At 44.8% G+C, this 14,841-nt stretch overlaps 1 protein-coding gene across 1 annotated transcript in view; it reads right to left on the bottom strand.

Moving 5' to 3' along the window:
* Nucleotides 1-14,338, bottom strand: part of TBCCD1 (TBCC domain containing 1) — a 71,338-nt gene extending 57,000 nt beyond the window's left edge. The window contains exon 1 of the mRNA XM_063430199.1: nucleotides 13,794-14,338. Coding sequence (XP_063286269.1) covers nucleotides 13,794-14,129 — 336 coding nt within the window. The 5' untranslated portion in view covers nucleotides 14,130-14,338. The remainder of the gene's footprint in view (nucleotides 1-13,793) is intronic.
* Between the last annotated feature and the right edge of the window lie 503 nt (nucleotides 14,339-14,841).

Genomic DNA, 14,841 nt, shown 5'->3' with positions numbered 1-14,841 from the left:
CGGTGGGAAAAGACAATTTAATAGCCAAGGACATATTTATCACTTCTTTGTTTTTACAGCCTCCTAATTGGTTTCACATCAGTCCCTCACACTCTCGAACGGACGTGTGCAAGTTTTATTCCAAGTTCCATCGTTGGATTATCCCGGAGTCGCTGTTCTTCACATCTAGTTGGTGGTCTACTTCGGTCTTGTTGGAATGTTCGTCAGCACCAGTACGAAAGAGTGTTAAGGTCACATGGGACATTATAGAGCAGGGCTTCACAACCCAGTCCTCAAGGAACCCCGAACTGTGCAGGATTTAGGGATTACCCTGCTGTGTCTAATCTGTTTTTAAGGAGGGGGGAGGAGGAACAAACACTTTAGACACAACAGGGTAATCCCTAAATCCTGGACTGGTAAGGGGTCCTTGAGGACTGGGTTGTGAAGCCCTGTTATAGAGAAAGGAGTATTCCTATTGGTTAATATGTTGTATGATGGTTAACCCTCTAGGGTCCATGTTTTTTTTCTTTAAAATATCTACAATATCCCTTCTTTGCTGCTTAGGATTAACGAAAGAGATAAAGCATAATACTCGCCTTAATGTCCTTAATAAAATCATGACTTCACATCATGAAATTAGTCAAATCTGGTAATTATGCTCACTAAAGCATTCATTACACAGTGAAACCTCGGGTGGACATTGCAAATTTAGGACCACGATTGCAGAGTTGTGTAAAAAATTCACAATGGAACTGAACATTTTAAGCACAAATATTTGAAGTGGAGAAACTACTCTTTATTGTTTAAAGTAATTTAAAGGGCACAATATGCTCCAAAGGCAGTAAGAATGCATTTGGCACTTTATTCAAATATTTAAAGGAACACTATAGGGTCAGGAACACAAAACATGTATTTCTGAGCCTATAGTGTTAACACAACCATCTAGCTCCCTGGGCCCCTCATGCCTCCATAAATATAGTAAAAATCTTACTGTATTCAAGCCAGAAGCTGTAACTCTGCATGCTGTTTGCCTAAAAATTAAAAATAAAACGGTCTGCTGACATCATTAGAAGTGGTAGCCAGATCCAATCACAGTGCTACCCCATAGGATTGGCTGAGACTAACAAAGAGGCAGATCAGGGGCAGAGCCAGCATGATTCAAACACAGCCCTGGCCAATCAGCATCTCCTCATAGAGATGAATTGAATCAATGAATCTTTATGAGGAAAGTTCAGTGTCTGCATGCAGAGGGAGGAGACACAGTGTTGCCCTGTGCTCTGCTGACAGTATATCTGAGTGGATTGAGGAGTTTTATGCCTCAATCAACTCAGAAGTCCCTCTGGTGGCATTCTGAGTGACTGCAACTGGAGTGTGGTGGAATCTCGGTAAAAATAAATTTAGTAGGCCGAGATTACCACGTGGCATGTGTACGTGCATATGCTGACGTATCGATCAGTTGGTTGCACGAGGCAAGATACGATCAGTAGTGTATGGAGCATGTGCAAGAATACAGGATGTAGTATTCCCCTCCTCCATTGTGCTGGACAGGCCATGCGGTCAAGCAGGAAGTTAATTCTTATTTGTATTGATTGGTCAAGAGAATGTGCGGGTGGAGCTTAATATGGGAGGAGTTATGTGCCTATATAAGGAGCCTGCACTATTGTCCGGGGCTCAGAACTTGCTGTATTTTGGTGACATTAGTCCCTCTGAGTCCCGATCGGTGATCCAATAAAGAATCTCTTCCTTCCTGAAGAAACCTGTGTCCATCTCTCTGTGCTTTGCTTCCGTCAGTTTCTCCGGTATCATTTGGTGCATTGGCCGGGAAGCTCATCGTTCAACGGTAGCTGAGAGGCAGAGGCGTGAGACGGTCTATCTTTGCCCACGTTCTCTACGGCTGCACCCCTGAACTTCTGCGTGGACCTCCCTTCGTCTCGGCGCCACTGGTCTGTTGTCCAGGAGATCATCGGCCTCTACGTAAGAAGTGCTGGGGTGTCCCCGTCGATGAGTGTGAACTCAGGTTCAGGAACGAGGAGGTAAGACAACTGCTGTTTTAGACGGCAGACCCACTAGGGGTATACCGATTGTGCGGTAGGCCCATAAGGGGTTATTTGTGTATGGAATCTGCCCCCTCTGTCGGAGGGAAGGAGCGAAGGCGCACCGCTCGATCGAACGCTCTTTAGTCAGACCGTTTGATTTTGTTAGTCAGGCGGGGTTCTGGTGTAAATAGCCCTAGCCGGACACCGGTGTCTTGTCTAGACTAGCGTTCTAGGGTGTATATTTTGTTCGCTAGGTCGGAGGGACCGGGAGACTAAGCGGCGTCTGTGTAAATTCGGTTCGCTAGCTCTCAACCTATCTTGGCTAAGTGGGAAGGCGTGTAAATTTGGAACCCACTAGATTTTTGATAGTAATCGACTAAGAGGCGTCTGTGTAAATTCGGTCCTCTAGCTCGCTATATGTGGTGCTTGGGCAGTGTGGCTAACCAAAACGGATGTAGATTGTTTTTAGGTAGTCCATTCAAGGTACTGGCCAATAGTTTAGTTGGGAATTGTAAATGTGTTAAAGATTGTTTAGTAAAGTGTATATCTTGTTAGATAGCGCAAGCTCAGCCGTCTAGCGAGAGTGTTAATAGTGTGTTGCTGTATCATAGTGCACGGTACCATAACCCTGTATATTTACTGACACTGTATATAAGTACTAATCACTGTCGTCCATTGCATGTTTAACACCATAACCACTAATAATTGTATTGTGACCTTAAATTGTGCTTTGACCTATGCTAACCGTACTGTAACCGCTATTTGTAAAAGACGATGTTACTGGGGTGTGTTATAGACGGGTAATTCATATATAGAGAATTATAGCGTGGGTGACTGTATAGTTTCGCCAAAGGGCATAATATTGATTATATAGTGACTGGTGTAACAGCTGTGTGTGTACGGGAATTCCCTGAGTGTTTATTGTGTTATTGTGTACGTTTCACTTGGTAACTGTACCACGTGGTGCTGTTGCCAGAGGAAACGGGTGTGACTGTTGAATAGTACGCGTGCATAGTATTCGTTGTCAACGACGTTCCATTGATAAGTATGGGCGCGTCGGAGTCAACGATTCCGGATCCCTTAGGTTGTATGGTGAAGAATTTTAAAAAGGGATTCAAAACATGTGATTTTGGGGTTAAAATGTCTCCTGTACGTTTGGTCACTTTGTGTACTAGGGAGTGGCCTACTTTGGTTGCGGCATGGCCGCCACTTGGCAGTTTGGATCCAACTCTGGTACAGCGCTTACACGTGGCTGTATCGGGTAGGCCTGAACTTTACGGGCAGTTTCCTTATATTGATTGTTGGAGACAGGCCGTAAATGACTCGCCAAAATGGATTCAGACATGCCACGAGGAGCAATGTCGCCTCATGGTGGCTAGGACTTGTTTGTCCACTAGGACTGGTGTTAGGCCCATTTTGGACACGCCCCCTGAGTCCGAGATCCCTTTGCCGCCCCCTTACTTTCCTTTAAGAGGAAGTGACGCGAATGCAGGAAGTCCTGCACCCCTTCCCCCATTTCCCCCATCCACTTCCGCTTCCTCCTCCAGTACAGAATCCACCCCCTCTCGTACTAAATCTCCCCTTCCGGAACCAGAACCAACCCCCATTAGATCTGAATATCCTGATTTGGCGCCACTTCAGACTTCCGGTCAAGCTTCTTCTAGCTCGGCTCGAAGTGTTCTATTTACTAATTTTTCCCAAAACCAAGCTCCCACATCCTCATGCATTATTACCCCCCGACCGGAACCTCTAACTGACGCCCCTCTACGTAGCCCCATACTAACCCGACAACTGACCGGTACCCAACAATTAAAACATTATCAGATGCCTCTTCGTCTGAATCCCGGGTCAGCCTATATCGATGCCGCAGGTCAAATGGCACATGCTGACCCAGTCTTCGTATATGTCCCGTTCACGACTACCGATCTCTTGAATTGGAAGACCCACAATTCCTCGTATACTGAGAAACCACAAGCTATGACCGATCTGTTCACCTCGATAGTTCAGACACATAACCCGACATGGGCTGATTGCCAGCAGTTATTAATGACTTTGTTCAACAATGAGGAAAGGACAAGGATTAATCAAGCGGCCATTAAAGCGCTAGAGGATAGAGCCCGTGCTTTGAATCAAGCCAATCCAGCAGCATGGGCCGCAACACATTATCCTAACACCGATGCCGACTGGAATGTAAATGGTGCTGATATGGTTCAACTCAGAGCCTATAGAGACGCTATAATTGCTGGCATGAAAGCCGGAGGAAAGAAAGCCATTAATATGTCGAAGACAGTTGAGGTGATTCAGAAAAGTGATGAAGCGCCCAGTGTCTTTTATGACCGATTATTGGAGGCATACCGCTTGTATACCCCCTTTAATCCGGAAGACGCAGATAATTCCCGAATGGTGAACTCCGCCTTTGTCAGCCAAGCTTACGGAGATATTAAGCGCAAGCTACAGAAGTTAGAAGGGTTTGCAGGTATGTCTATCACCCAACTAATGGAGGTAGCGAATAAAGTATACATGAACAGGGAAACAGAGACTAAGAAAGAGGAAGAGCGTAAGATGCGTAGAAAGGCAGATATGTTAGCGGTAGCGATCGCAGGCGTAGATAGACGGGGCCCAGATAGAGGCGATAGTAAGTGGAATGAGGAACCTCTAAGTAGAAATCAGTGCGCATACTGTAGGGAAGAAGGGCATTGGAGAAATGAGTGTCCGCGAAGAGAACAGTATGAGAGAGACAGACCTAGGACAGGTTATGGAAACTTTAGAGGCAGAGCGAGAGGTAGAGGAGGCCCCGGAGGGAGTAATGGTAATAGAGGGAGCAATGGGAACAGAGGAAGTGTTAGGGAAGATAGGTATATCCCAGCAGCGCAAAGGTCCCGCGATAGAGAAGGCAGGGACTTTGTAGGATTGGCTGACACGGTCATGGAGGACTATTGATACCGACCGGGCTCCATCCCCCTTGGTCGAGCGGAGCCTATGGTCGATGTATCAATAGGGGGAAAAAGGAGTGCGTTCATGATCGACACTGGTGCTGAACATTCAGTGGTGACTAATCTAGTTGCTCCTCCATCTGGAAGGACTATTACTGTAATAGGAGCAACTGGAAGAAGTGCTGAAAAAACGGTTCTTAAAAGTCGACTCTGTACATTGGGAGGCCACGTAGTAAAACATCAATTCCTTTATATGCCTGAATGTCCAGTCCAATTGCTGGGACGTGATATGCTATCTAAGTTACAAGCGCAGATTACGTTCCTACCAAATGGAACAACATCCTTAAAGTTTAATGGACCTTCAGGTATTATGACATTATCCGTACCAAAGGAAGAAGAGTGGCGACTTTATACAGCGTTGACTAGCCAAAACCCTAGGAGTGATGAGTCCTTATTCAACATACCAGGAGTTTGGGCAGAGAACAACCCACCAGGACTGGCCCGCAATATTCCACCTATTAAAATCGAACTAAAACTTGGGGTTTATCCAGTGAGCCTAAGACAATATCACATCCCGCAGAAGGCTAAGAAGAACATCCAATCTTATCTGGATAAGTTCATACGGTATGGTATCCTAAAATTCTGTACTTCCCCCTGGAACACCCCATTGCTGCCTGTTCAAAAGCCCGGTACAGATGAGTATCGACCTGTGCAGGACTTGAGAGCAGTAAATGATGCGGTTGTTAGTATACATCCAGTTGTACCCAATCCATATAACCTGCTTGCTTTAATTCCGGGCGGGGCTACTTACTTTACAGTCTTAGACCTCAAAGATGCCTTCTTTTGCCTCCGAATTGCCGCAGAAAGTCAATGTATCTTCGCTTTCCAATGGGAAAATGCTGTAACGGGCTCAAAACGCCAAATGACCTGGACAAGACTGCCCCAAGGGTTTAAAAATTCACCTACCCTATTTGGTTCAGCTCTAAGTCAAGATCTACTGGATTTCGAGTCCATCCCAGGAGAGTGTGTATTGTTACAGTATGTAGATGACTTGTTGATAGCAGCAGTTACAAAGGAAATATGTCAGCAAGCAACGCACGATCTACTACACATTCTCTGGAAGGCAGGATACAAGGTGTCTAGAAAGAAGGCTCAGTTGTGTTTGCCAACTGTCAAATATCTGGGATTCCATATCTCTGAAGGTCAAAGAATTATGGGGCCAGAGAGAAAAGAAGCTGTGTGCCAAATACCGATACCCAAGAATAGAAGACAAGTGCGAGAATTCTTGGGGGCAGCAGGCTTCTGTAGGATATGGATTCCCAGCTACGCGATACTGGCAAAACCTCTGTATGCAGCTATCAAAGGTACAGAGCACGACCCCTTCTTATGGACTCAAGAACAGCAAACGGCATTTGAAGATGTGAAGAAGGCTTTGATGAGTGCCCCAGCATTAGGTCTACCTGATCACACACGGCCATTCTACCTGTATGTACATGAGCAAAGAAGAATGGCTGTGGGAGTATTGACACAGTACTTGGGATCATGGCAAAGACCTGTTGCCTACATGTCTAAGCAACTGGATGCAGTGGCCAGCGGACTTCCACCTTGTCTAAGAGCCGTAGCTGCAGCCGCCCTGCTAGTAGCTGAAGCCGATAAACTCACTCTGGGTCAAGAACTTTATGTACGAGTCCCACATGCAGTACAGACGCAAAGGAAATCATTGGTTTAGTAACAGCCGTATGACTAAGTATCAAGCAATGTTGTGTGAAAACCCAAGAGTGCATTTAGAGACTGTAAACACCTTAAATCCAGCTACCCTTTTGCCACAACCTACTGAAAGTCAACATGATTGTTTGGAAGTAATGGATGAAGTATTTTCAAGTAGACCAGATCTTCGTGATTTTCCCATCCAGAACCCCGATGTTCAATATTATACCGACGGCAGTAGTTATGTGAAAGAAGGGATCCGCTATGCAGGATATGCAGTAACAACAATAGACAAGGTGATAGAAGCTCGGCCACTGGCGAAAGGAACATCAGCACAAAAGGCAGAATTGATAGCACTGACACGAGCGTTACAATTGGCTGAAGGTTTAAGAGTGAACATCTACACGGACTCCAAATATGCGTTTTTAACCACTCATGCCCACGGAGCTTTGTATAAAGAAAGAGGAATATTGAATTCAGAAGGCAAAGAAATCAAATATGCAGCTGAAATCCTACAACTATTGGAAGCAGTGTGGGAGCCGAAAGAAGTCGGTATTATACATTGTCGAGCGCATCTGAGAGGAGATGGTGATGTAACTAAAGGAAATCGGATGGCAGACAGTACAGCTAAGCGTGCCGCTGAATCAGGAAGACAGGAATATGTGGGGCATATAGCTGCTCTTATACCAACTCCACTGTCTCAATGGACTCCAGTTTATACAGCTCAAGAAGAGGAGTGGTTAAAGACTGAACCTGGAAAGTATTTGGAGAACAAGTGGTATCAGTTAGAAGATGGAAGAATAGTCATTCCAGCATCACTAGCGGTAGAAATTGTCCAAAATTATCACAACGGGACACATTCTGGGAGAGACAGCACAGAGGAATCTCTCAGAAAACATTTCTACATACCAAGATTGTCCAACTTGACTCAGGCCATTGTACGAAGATGTGTAACGTGTGCTAAAAATAATGCAAGGCAAGGACCAGTAAAGCCACCAGGAGTCCAGTTTATGGGGGGACTCCCCATGTCCGATTTACAAATTGACTATACAGTGATGCCTAAATCGGGTGGACATCGTTACCTGCTGGTAATTGTGTGTACCTATTCAGGCTGGGTAGAAGCATGTCCTACTCGTACAGAGAAAGCAGGAGAAGTTGTGAGATTCCTGCTACGAGAAATAATACCCCGATATGGACTACCCTGCTCTATAGGATCGGACAATGGTCCAGCTTTTGTTCATCAGTGCCTACAACAACTGACTCATATGCTTGGTATAAAGTGGAGGCTTCATACGTCATATAGACCCCAGAGTTCTGGTAAGGTAGAGAGAATGAATAGAACTATTAAGAATCAGTTGGCTAAAATGTGTCAGGAAACCCAACTTAAGTGGAACGTTCTCTTACCCATAGCTCTATTGCGAATCAGCAGTACACCTACCAGAAGGATGGGCCTCTCTCCTTTTGAAATTATGTATGGGCGACCACCTCCCGTACTTGGTAACTTAAGGGGGGATTTGAGTCAGTTGGGAGAAGGAATTACCCGGCAGCAGGTTGTAGAGTTGGGAAAGACTATGGAGGAGGTACAGAAATGGGTACAAGATAGATTACCTGTGAATATTTATCCCCCAGTTAATAGTTACCACCCAGGAGACCAAGTGTGGATTAAAGAGTGTAATAATGTACCGTTAGGGCCCAAGTGGAGAGGTCCTTATGTTGTTCTTTTGTCTACCCCTACAGCGATAAAAGTAGCCCAAGTGACTCCGTGGATACATCACTCCAGGGTTAAACCAGCAGCAGTCGATTCTTGGCAAGTTACAGCAGATCCAGAGAATCCCTGCAAGATCCGGTTAAAACGCACGACTCAGTCGGAGTGACGAGGAACTTTGTGGATTACAAAATTTTATTGTTTCAGAGATTTGGTACGTGAGTGAGAGGGCCATAATAAAGCCTGTCTGCTCACCGACGTATAGTATATAAGCCAGGAAAAGTCTCGAAGGGACTCCTGTGAAGACGAGCAGAACTCCATTCCCTGCAGCCCTTACATCCTGGAAGCTGAGGTGCCTTCGCACGGACGAAGACTGAGGATGACGACGAAAGATGTGTTTATGATAATGTTTATTTATGTGTATTTTTATATTCAGGAAGGTAGAGGTACCGACACTCCTAGCTGTGAGGTATGCATTAAGACTACAAGAACAGGTAACCATATTTCCCAAACCCTAATTTGGCATTCACAATACGAGTGTAAAGGAGATGTATCAAGATGTAGATACCTAAATATAGAATATAGTGTGTGCCATTTAGGAGTAGGAGAACCTAAGTGCTTCAGTCCAGAGTATCAACCTCGTACAATTTGGTTGACTCTCAGGAATGGAGATCCTCAGGGGACCCTAATTAACAAGACAGTATTAGAATCCGTACATTCTTCGGGTGTTCTGCTATTTGATGCGTGTAAGGCGATATCAAGTGGTAGAAAGCCGTGGAATGTATGTGGGGATCTTAGATGGGAGAGGACGTATGGGTCTAACGATAAATATATTTGTCCCAGTAGTAAAAATAAATATGTGAGTCCTAGATGCCCAAATAGAGATTATAACTTTTGCCCATATTGGTCTTGTGTGGGGTGGGCAACTTGGGGACAGACAGTAGACAAGGACATGATAGTGACTAAGTTGCCTACCAGCCCATATTGTAAGTCTATGGAATGCAATCCAGTCCATATACTTATAAATAACCCCGACAAGTTCTTAGATACATATGGTAATTTATTTGGGTTTCAAATATATGGGACGGGTTTAGATCCTGGGACAGTATTGTTTATAGGGATAGAGACTGATACGGTATCCTCCCAAACTCATCAAGTATACCATTCCTTTTATCAAGAGATGAGTATAGATAATAAGATCCCCCATAATGCTAAAAACCTGTTAATTGATTTAGCCGAAAGTATTGCCGGTAGTCTTAATGTTACCAACTGCTATGTGTGTGGAGGTACTAACATGGGAGACCAATGGCCTTGGGAAGCAAAGGAGGTAATGTCCGGTTCTGAGGCAGTTGACCAATTAATATCTACACAAGCCGATTATCATATGAGTGTTAGAGGTAAATCTGAGTGGAGATTAAAGACCTCCATCATAGGTTATGTTTGCATAGCAAGGAAAGGAATGATGTATAATACTTCTGTAGGAGAATTAACTTGTCTAGGGAAAAAAGCTTATGATGATGATACAAAGAATACAACTTGGTGGTCGGCTTCAAATGTCTCAGAACCATCTAACCCGTTTGCTAGATACGCCAATTTAAAGGATGTGTGGTTTGACCTATCCATCACATCTACCTGGAGAGCCCCAGCAAATTTGTACTGGATCTGTGGTAAGAAAGCCTATTCGGAGTTGCCACAGGACTGGGAAGGGGCATGTGTGTTGGGTATGCTCAAACCATCCTTCTTCTTGTTACCTATTGAAACAGGTGAGACTTTGGGTGTTAAAGTGTATGATGTGAATCATAGGAAGAAAAGGGGACCCATAGAAATAGGCGCCTGGGAAGATAATGAATGGCCTCCCCAGCGTATTATAGATTATTATGGGCCAGCCACGTGGGCAGAAGATGGTACCTTTGGTTATAGAACCCCTATTTATATGCTCAACCGTATTATACGATTACAGGCGGTGGTTGAGATCATTACTAACGAGACATCACAAGCGCTCAATCTTCTAGCGAAGCATAATACCAGGATGAGGACAGCAGTCTACCAAAATAGATTAGCCTTGGATTACCTTTTGGCAGTAGAGGGAGGTGTATGTGGGAAGTTTAACCTGAGCAATTGCTGTCTTCAAATAGATGACGAAGGGCAAGCAATAGCTGAGCTTACTAGCCATATGGTTAAACTAGCGCATGTACCTACTCAGGTATGGAAAGGGTATAATCCAAGTAGTTGGTTTGGTAGCTGGTATGAGTGGTTTGGAGGGCTTAAGGCAGTGGTAGGTGGAGTCCTACTGATTTTAATGTTGTGTCTACTCCTGCCGTGTCTTATACCCTTAGTAGTTAGGTCTGTGCAAAGCCTGATAGAAAATATAGCAGAGAGGAAGGCTGCTGCACAGATAATGGCAATTTATAAATATAAGGCTCTAGATCAGGGAGAACCAATGCAGGAAGATGAGTGTTGAAGATTCACATCATAAGATAAGTCTGGTCTGGTCTGGTTCAAGGTAACTTGCGGTGTATGCAAACTAAGGTTAAGTGATGCCTCAAGTAATTGTGAAATATCAAGAGGCATCAAAGGGGGGAATGTGGTGGAATCTCGGTAAAAATAAATTTAGTAGGCCGAGATTACCACGTGGCATGTGTACGTGCATATGCTGACGTATCGATCAGTTGGTTGCACGAGGCAAGATACGATCAGTAGTGTACGGAGCATGTGCAAGAATACAGGATGTAGTATTCCCCTCCTCCATTGTGCTGGACAGGCCATGCGGTCAAGCAGGAAGTTAATTCTTATTTGTATTGATTGGTCAAGAGAATGTGCGGGTGGAGCTTAATATGGGAGGAGTTATGTGCCTATATAAGGAGCCTGCACTATTGTCCGGGGCTCAGAACTTGCTGTATTTTGGTGACATTAGTCCCTCTGAGTCCCGATCGGTGATCCAATAAAGAATCTCTTCCTTCCTGAAGAAACCTGTGTCCATCTCTCTGTGCTTTGCTTCCGTCAGTTTCTCCGGTATCAGGAGGTGTTCCTAGCTTTCAATGTAAACACTGTATTTTCTCAGAAAATACAGTGTTTACATGAGAGAGGCTGCAGGGAGCTATAGTTCTCACCTGAACAACCTCATTAAGCTGAAGTTGTTCAGGTGACTATAGTGTCCCTTTAAACTTTAGTGTCACCTTCATATAATATCAAACAGAATGTTAAAGAATCAGATAAAATTTGTTTGGACGGTCAAAGACATCCATCAAAACATGTAAATTACGATCTCCTTATTTCTTCCAAAGCTATTTATTTTTAATAAAGTTATCAAGGTCATTAAACCTACTAATATTTCACTCCCATATTGCCTTTTGAATTTATGCAGATATGTAAACATGAGGTTAACACATAACAACAAAGTTCAATAAAGAGATCAGTGAAAAAGAACGTAAATATAAAACAAGTGCCATTTTGATTATAATACTGCCATGCATTGAACAACAGTAAAAGAGCCAAATAGACGCAAACACAGGTAGTTCCCGACTTTACAAACTAATTGGTTCCGAAGCCTAGTTCATAAAGTGAGAGTTCATAAAGTGAGAACTAATTTCCCATAGACCGCAATGTAATAAACATGGGTTCCGTTTCTGACCAAAATATTTTTCCATTGAAAACCTTAATTATGAAGGACGAATACAAGATGAAAGCATAGCAAATACATATATGTTGTAAGCACATTAAAATAAGACATACCATATTGAAATCTTCATAAGTTATCTTCCTTCTCAACCACATGTCGCACTTGTTGAATGTAGCACTGCACTTGTTTCTGGTTCGTTTAAGACGCTCCAGGTGTCTTATCCCCTCTCCCAGCCCATCCAGGTGTCTCATTTCCCCCTCCCAGCGTCTCATTACCCCCTCCCAGTGGCTCATTTCCCCTCCAAGCCCTTCCAGCTGTCTGCTTCCCCCGCTCAGTGTCTCATTGGCCCCTCCAAGCCTCTCCATGTGTCCCATTCCCCCTTCCCAGCCCCATCCGTGTGTCCCATTTCCCCTCCTAGCCCAATCCATGTGTCCCATTTCCCCCCTTCCCTCCCTGTCCATGTGTCTATCCTCCCTCCCCTATTGTACCTGTCAATGTGTCTCTCCTCCTTCCCATTTGTCTCCCCCTTCCCTCTTGTACCTGCCCATTTGTCTCCGCCCCCCCCCCCCTTCCTTCCTATACCTGCCTATGTGCCTCTCCCCCCTCCCCTTCTTTACTTGTCCATGTGCCTCTCCTCCATCCCCTCCTTTCAGGAGTCTCTCCCCCCTCCCATCCTGTACCTGATCACCATGGTACAGTACCCGGTCTGCCAGGAAGTGCTCTCTCAGTGAGCACTTCCTGGCAGACTGCAGTCCGCTCAGCCACACTACAACAGCAGCAGGAGGGGAGCAGCTCAGCACAGCACTCCCCTCCTACTGATCACCATCATTGTTACTCACCTTTCTCTTCTCCTGGCCACAAACTCTGCTCCTCGGTCTGCATCCACGGAGCGCCGCCGACACAATATATCGTCAAAATAAAATGGCAACGGGTCCGTGGAGCGTTCGTAAAGGCGGGAGTACGTAAAGCGGGAGTACGTAAAGCGGGAAATGCCTGTATTTGCTTAATTTGGCCTAAAGGTACATTCTAAGTGCCTGAACATTAGATTAATGATGTGGTTTTGGTACATAGACATTTAGAAAGTCTTATCTTCTGCTCTGTTAAAGGGACACCATAGGCACCACAATTCCTTTATTTTATTAAAGTGGTTATAGTGTATGCAGTACTGGCACTGTCATTCCATTCAACAAGAGTCCTTAGGAACCTATCTTTCTTCTGAGCTGCTAGGTCAACCAGTGGCGCCCCTGCCTGATGGCACTCCGCACTTCCTAATACTGCACTGCAATAACCGGATGCAGCTGTGGACAGATGATGCGATGCTGAATAGCAACTTTCAGGTAAGAAAGTGCCAGGGACCTCTGGGCACCATAACAACTTAATTTATATGGGTATAAAATACCTTTAAAAGACTACACAACCAATAATTGACTATCAGTTATCTGTTGAGCTGTGCTGAAATTCAGATAGTGATTGTTCCGATTCTAAAATGGTTTGACTACTTACACTGGTCACCAGGGTACTCCTAGAACCATAAGCACTACAGTACACTTTAAAGCAGTTTTGCCATCACAAAGCGTTAGTGTATTTACCAACTAAGAAGTTACTATATTAAAATATCAATCATAACAATTTAACCAAGTAGAAAATTAGCTTCCTACAGGACACACATTCCATTACCTATTATTCATATAAATCTCCAGCCACATAACACACCCATCCAGAAATTGTGCCCACTTACAAGCTGGGATGTAAGATACACTAATTGAGGATTTATCTCCTGCCAACACACACATAGCATGCCCCAAATCTCGCACCTTACTCCTCGCTCTTTCATACTCCTCCACCGAGCTGCAGCTGGAGACCACTTCAGCCCACTCCAGGCTTCTGGGGGCACTTCTCTCGGACAGGCTGTGAAAGCCTTCGAAGTACAGCCAGGCCGTGTCCTCCACCAGCTGCAGCTTGCCGCAAGCAATATGTCGCCACATGCTCCAGCACAGCCTAGGGTAGCATCCTTCCCCCGAGCGGGTACGGACATAGGTAGCCATCTTTCGCAGATAGTGCATGCTGAACTTAGCCGGGGGAGGATGCTGCAGTGCTCCCACCAGAAACGGGTCGGTCTTCGCCCACAGGTGTACTCTGAATCTCTCCATGTTGCGGTTGGCAAGCAGGTAACTACTGCGTATTTACTACTCCTACTATGTACAAATCACCACAGCATACTCCGCTTCTGCGTCAAAAGCCGTTAACTGCGGCCAAAACTGGTACTAAGGAAACGAGATTGTGTGGGCGGAACTGGGCGCTATGAGTAGTATTGAAGTCAGGTCCGCCATCTTAGAAAAGGCATGTGAACAGAGTTGTATAGTTACTCTATTCTCTGTCATCGAATGCCAAATAACAGTTGTGCCGAGGCTAAGAATGCACGATGGGACATTACAATGGCTTTCCAGGAGTGTTACCATTTAAAGGGAATTCATATCTCTATATAAGTGGGACAGTCTGTAATTATTAAATTATTTTACCAGGAAGGACTAGTTCCTATCCAGTAGAAGGACCCTGACCTTTCTGAGGATAGGAAATAGCTTGCTCAGTGTGAGAGAGCTAGTTCCTATCCTTCTAGAATCTAGAGGACCTTTTCGCCCCCTACTGGTCAGGTCCTGTATAGGGATAGGAACTAGACGGTTCACAGTGAGTTAGCTAGTTCCTATCCTGTTAAAGGACCTTTTTGCCCCTAGTGGTCAAGTCCTGTATAGGGATAGGAACTATCCTGCTCACAGTGAGAGAGCTAGTTCCTATCCTGCTAAAGGACCTATTGCTCCATAGTGTTCGGGTCCTCTTAAAGGATAGGAACTAGACGGTTCACAG

The sequence above is a fragment of the Pelobates fuscus genome, chromosome 8 (genome assembly GCF_036172605.1).
Source record: "Pelobates fuscus isolate aPelFus1 chromosome 8, aPelFus1.pri, whole genome shotgun sequence".
NCBI classification, from domain to species: domain Eukaryota; kingdom Metazoa; phylum Chordata; class Amphibia; order Anura; family Pelobatidae; genus Pelobates; species Pelobates fuscus.
This window is presented reverse-complemented; position numbering and strand designations above follow the sequence as displayed.